The 6236-nt window shown below is 37.1% G+C and overlaps 1 protein-coding gene across 3 annotated transcripts in view; it reads right to left on the bottom strand.

Moving 5' to 3' along the window:
• Positions 1-822: 822 nt before the first annotated feature.
• CRIM1 (cysteine rich transmembrane BMP regulator 1) overlaps positions 823-6236 on the bottom strand; it is a 202181-nt gene continuing 196767 nt past the window's right edge. For all 3 annotated transcript variants that reach the window (XM_075412684.1, XM_075412685.1, XM_075412686.1), the window contains 2 exons: positions 5840-6027; positions 823-3771 (listed from right to left, as the gene is read on the bottom strand). In XM_075412684.1, coding sequence (XP_075268799.1) covers positions 3595-3771; positions 5840-6027 — 365 coding nt within the window. In that variant the 3' untranslated portion in view covers positions 823-3594. The remainder of the gene's footprint in view (positions 3772-5839; positions 6028-6236) is intronic.

Raw genomic sequence — 6236 nt, 5'->3', positions numbered from 1 at the left:
ACATTTTCAGTCCCTTTACCCTTGATCTCAGAAGGAGCTAACAGAAGAAGTGCAAGGAATGGCCAGGTTGGCCAGAAGGTATGGAACAGCGCCCAAAGAATCAGATCTCGGGCTTTTCAGCACAGAAAGAATGGAGAGAAGGTACAGGTCTCTACATTAATGGGTGGCGCACAGATACTGATCCCCTGCTGCTTTCAATGGGGAAAGTCAGGGCTATCAAATGAAACCATCAAGATGTTCAAAGAAAGAAAAGGAGGCAGTTTTTCACGGAGCAAGTAGTTAAGCTGAAAAACTCCTTGCCTCAGGAAGTTACAGACCAGAACTTTACATCAAGCCCATTAACATACAAATTAATAGAAGAAAAAAACATTACCGGCTAATAGGTAAATAAATGATCCGTGGCTCAGGAAGTCCATGAAGTGCAAATTCTGATTCCACGTGCTTCCTACAGGACCTCATATTAGAGTCCCATATGATTGATTATGGCTTTCTGGCAGGTACGACCAGACCACGTGGATTCAACGGCAGGGCAAAGGCTGACTTTGCGTTTGAGAGAGTGATTTTTACCGAATGCTGAAACTATTTGGAATTTCACAAATCCCTCTAAATTCTTTAGTGCAAAACCCAGAACTTTCTGTGACTGCAAACTGTCCTTTACCCACAGTATGTTCTGAACTGTTCTGATCTAAGGTCAGCAGGCCAGTAACGTGAATTCCTACTCCCAGGGAAGAAACCTCACCATAACACCAAGCTATAAACTAATGTCTCGAGGACCAGTGTACGGAAGTAATAAATAATGACATTCAAGAAAACATGCATCAATAGGTTTAAAATTTTTTTATTGTGCTGCCAAGAGCCAAATTACAAGAAACCGCCTTACAGTTAAAAAAGTAAACAAGCAATCTGCTGAACCGCAGTGCACTCCGAGTGCCACATATGCGTCTATTTTTCAGAAAATTATATCTGCATTTCTCTTACAAGAGCACAACAGGAACCAAAGTAAAAGAGTGTAATGGATACAGCACATAGGATAAATCATATCTTTGAAATAATAATAATAATAATAATAAAAAACATTTTACACCACGTCCTATATCCTGCTAATATTTTCAGAATATGGCCTTGATTGTAAAACAAAAGCAAGCATTTACAATTTCTGGATAAAGACTGCTTACTCTTATGCAAGGAATGGATGTTTTGTCTTGACAAAATCTTTATAGTAACTGGACAGAAACATCTCTGTTTCAATATCAGATTGAGTACAAAATACTGGGGAGACTACATTTTTTCTTCTTGGTGGTTGGAAACTGAAGTTATATAAGCAGAAAAAATGTTGACCCTTAATGATACACCTATTTTTTTCTTTGATGCAAACAGCTAGAACACCTTTTTGATATTCTAAAACAAAAAAATTGTTAATCTTCAGATTAATAAATTAGGTCATTATAATAATAAATTAGGTTTTTTTCTCAGTTTTAAAGTTCAGCAACCTCTGACCAAGTATTTACAACAATACTTGAGAGTTCCTTTACAAAAAATACATTTTCTTTTCACATTAAGCATACTGGGTATCTGTGTCTCTTATGACAAGCATTTGTAAAAGAAAAAAGGCAATGCACAAATGGGTAATTAGTATAAAAGTGCCAAGACCTGTTTGGAAAGTTAACATTGTATTATACAGTCAGAGTTATAAATGAGGCAAGCTACAACAAACTTCCAGCTTAATGTGGACAATATTCCAGTAGTTGTTTCAAACAATTGTTTGAAAAAAAAAAAAAAAAAGGAGAAAGAAAGAAAGAAAGAAAGAAAGAAAGAAAAAAAAGAAAATCCAGGAGCCGATCGATGGTGTTATTCTATGGAGCTGATTAGTGCTGCATGTATATTGTCATCAGTGTCTCTAGCCAATGCATTCATTAAAAAGCCTTTTTAAGGCTAAGCAGGAAAAGAAAAATAAGAAACACCCTGAAATGTAGCAAGTAGCAAGAGCAACGCTTACTGCTATAACCGTGCACGTACTGTACACACGCAAACACAAGAGTGCACACACACACACACGCGCGCACACAAACACTTTCAAATCAAATCAAATCAAATCAAATCAAATCAAATCAAACTGTAGGTAGAATGAGATGCTCTTTTCTTGTCTTTCCTAAACTCACAAGCGATTAAGCATTGATATGGAATGCCTGTTTATCTGTTTCTGCTCTGGGTAAAATCTCTCTCAGATAAAAATACATTCAACAAGAAAAAAAATAGAAAAAATATATACTGTATACATAGTATTTTATATATACAGTATATAAATGTATACTGTATATACACATGCATGTATATATACACATGTATACCTACATGCATTTGTATATATATATACACAAACATACAAATACTTTTTGTTGTTTTTAGCATAATTATATTTACATAAATATTCCTATAATGCTAAAGTTTAAAGAAGCATGATCTCCTTTTTTTTCTGAGCTTCAAAAAAGGTGCTTGAGTAATATACAATTAAAATTAAGCAGCTTCCTAGCATGGAAGTAGTTTCTAAATCTGCATACCAGTAAATAAGAACATCAACAGGAAAAAAAAAACAAACAACAACCTTAAAACAGTCTCTTTTCTACTCTCTTGTAAGCAAGAGCTTTGTCCAACAAAAATATTTTTCCTTCTCCTGTATGAACAACCAGAGATTGATATAAAATAACAAAACAAAACCACAACAGACAAAACAAACAAACAAAAGCCCCCGGAACTGCATGGTGTTCTTGACTTTTCCTTCCTTCCTTCCTTCAATACTGCTGTCAAAAGATCCAGTGCTCATATCAGGAATTACTCAGGCCTCAGTCATTTGCTAACTCTGCCGAAGTCTGGCTAATCTAGCCAATCAGCTTTGAAGAAAACAAAAATAAAAACAAAAAGCAGCACAAGGTATAATTTTATACATCCTCAATAAACCCACCCTTTATTCTCTGCTATAACCTTTTCCTTGCTATTTTGTTAACTACTGCAGCTTCTCATCATATAGAAAAATATTTGCAGCTACACCACACACGTGATGTGACAAATTCTGTTCTAGGAGTATATTACTGTAGCAACAGCCGGGGGGGAAAAAAAATCAGACTTTTTCATATTTTTTTTCACCTGGGGTTAGGCTTTGCTGCAACAGATGCAATTTCAGAGCAACAAGAAAAACCACTATCCTGCTGCTCGGCAGTATCCTTTATTTTCTTCTCCAGCCAAGCATGACCAGCTTTTCTCTGAAGCTTCCTTTTACCTCACTGCCTACCCCTAGCCCCTGATTCCCCCTCCCAAAAAAACTCTATAGCTATGTTACAAGCAAATACATCTTAACAAGTTTTAAAACTTTGGTTCTAAGAAAACACTTGGTCAGTTATCTCAAGGAAAAGTGGGAATGCTTTTTCTGGCACATTGCAGGAGTCAGAGCTCATCCCAGTAAGGTCTTAGAGCTGTACATGTAGTCACAAATCCAATACAATCCACTAAGCAAGTGCACAATTCTAGTTTTATTTTAATAGCAGACTTAGTCTCTCTCTCTCTCTCTCTTTCTTAAATCCTTGGTAAGGGTGCAAATCTTCAAACTGTTTGATAGAAATTATCTGCCTGTAGGTTGTTCTGTTTCTGCATGCTGTAAAATCCACTGTATCTTGAATCTGGGTCTGCAATTCTTAGCATCCTCTGAGAACTGTCCACCTGGACCATGGTACCTTTCTTGCAGTCCACATATACCAGTTGATTGTTTAGGCAAGAAGGCTGTTAAAACAGAAAAGGAATATTGAGTAAATTAAATAAAATTTGTAATCCACTCATAATTAAAAAAGCTTTTGTGGTTTAAGTCCTAACCACAAAACAAAATCAAATTGGCAATGAAAGAGAATGGACTTTGCTAAACTTGGTAAAGGCTTATGCCAGGCACAGTGACAGACCGACACTCTTCTGAATCGCTGTTTTTCAGCTTGTGAACGGAGCTCTGGTATTCTCACATCCCAGATGGACTGCTTAAACTGTTCTCTGTCACTCTAGCACTGCACAAGGGCTTAACCTTGTTGCCCTGCATGTGCAGCAGCTTGTTTCCAAGACTTTAACCACCTCTTCATTGATGGTAATTTTCAAGAACGTTTTGTTCCTGGTTGCACTTCCATTATGAGACTGGGACAGATCTCAGCTGTTATAGTTAATGCTGGCATGTGGTGTCCCATGGGATCCTTCTATATTCCTTTCTGAGGAGGTTTCTGTGTTCATAGAATCATAGAATGGTAAGGGTTGGAAGGGACCTTAAAGATCATCTAGTTCCAACCCCCCTGCCATGAGCAGGGACATCTTCCACTGTATTACGTCCCTAATGAGGAAATCATCCACCTTTTATCCAGTATTTGCTAGGCCTTACACCCTTGCAAAGCAGTGCGTTATTGCGGAGATGCCAGTGTTGATGTGATACTTGCTAGAGTTGTTCTTACTTGCTTCTAAGTGTAGAACAGGGGATTTCATTTTAGGCACATCTGAGTATGTGAGGGTTTGAGTATGTAATGATCTACAAGCATGAATGGACATAAAATATTTCTCAAAGAAAGAGTTGAGCTATGTGTTCTGGCTTCCCAGTCCTGCTATTCCTCTGTTTGAGAATCCTTCAACTGAAAGATTCTGCAGCTGAGAGGAAGGTTAAAAAATGCTGGGTGCGTGCTACCTTAAATGTTTACGGGCTAAGCATGACGAAGGACAGGCAGTAAGCGTATTCTGTGGATACATACAAAGTTAGTGACAATGCATATGCATGCTCACACTAGAAGTATACAAGAGGACTGCAAATCTTAAAAATTCCAGTTTCCACTGATGTAGCTTCTTTTTCCAAAACTTAAATCAGAAAATCAGAAGGGTTTTTATTACTAAAAATTTACATTCAATAACCCTTATCACAAAAGGGGTTTTTTTCCCCAGATATTTATTACAAAACACTATTCTACAATGCTTTACATTTGGCTCTTCAACAGTCTGTGGACTGGATTCACAAAGAAGTCCTGAGGTTCACTGATGTTAACATAATCAGGGCTAAACATTAGCCAGTCCATCTGTAATTTTAAACATCTTTTCTATCATCTTTCTTTTAGTACTGATATGATTTAAGCACAGTTGTTCATTTGTTCTTTATTAAATAGCTAGTCTATTTGGAACAGGAAGAACATAAGCCAAAATAGCCTTGCCAAAATTTATTACTGAGAACCATCAGTCACCACCCACCAAGGAATAAGAGAAACTAGTGAGTGACACATGGTTGAAGAAACCTTAAAAGAAAGATATGTTTATGACAAAGACCCTCACAAGAAATCTGAATTTCAGTATATCCACGCCTTACACTGAATCTGTATTTGGCTTAAAGGAAGCTTTCTTATTATGTGGGTGATGCCTTTTGGCATACTAGTAGACATAGTACCTGATGTTGGAAAATACTTTTAAAGTGGATGAAAGTTAAGAAAGCAAAAATATTCTCTCACGAGTTTTACTGCAGATAAGAAAATTGCCTGCATTTACCTACACATATACAGAGCCAGGGTTTTTTATGTTTTTGCTGAGCTTGCTTTCTATCTAGTGACAACTCATTACTATATGGAGCAGGAAATTTTTTCCTTTTATAGTGAAAAAAAAATCATTCAGGAGACTAAATAAATACCAACAGACTGACTGGTATAAAATGGTTTAAGACATAAAGAGAAAATAATTTAAGAGAGTTCACATCATGTGAACTCAATTGCATCCTACACAATATTCTAGTTCATCTTGTTTTCCAAAAAAAGTGAAAGGCTGGAAATAGGCATAAACGTGGCACCTTTGTTGGAGCTTTGTAGCAGGACACTGGAATCCACTGCTTTTTCTGATTGACAAGCAGAAGGACGACAATGAGTAACAGCGCTATCGTGATTGGAATTGTCACCAAGGCAACCGAGCTAACCGATGCATCTTCACTGGGGTGTGGCCCACCGCCACTTCTGTACTCTCCCTGGAGATGACTCATGTCTGCAAGGCAAATGTGAGCGTGTGTTAGTAATTATAAATGGGCCTTGACCCTAAAGAAAAATGTCATTATAAAAGTTCCAGTCGTGGATCTTGTCACTCACATGAATTTGGACTTTCTCTCCTGAAATGTCACCTTATTTATAGAAATTAGAAGAACTGAAAGCTAGTACCTTGTATAGTGACTATATTAGCCAGGAGAAGGCCACCAA

Source organism: Opisthocomus hoazin, chromosome 2 (genome assembly GCF_030867145.1).
Source record: "Opisthocomus hoazin isolate bOpiHoa1 chromosome 2, bOpiHoa1.hap1, whole genome shotgun sequence".
Lineage (NCBI taxonomy): Eukaryota > Metazoa > Chordata > Aves > Opisthocomiformes > Opisthocomidae > Opisthocomus > Opisthocomus hoazin.
Note: the sequence above shows the minus strand (reverse complement) of the source record. Positions and strands in the feature narration are given on the sequence as shown.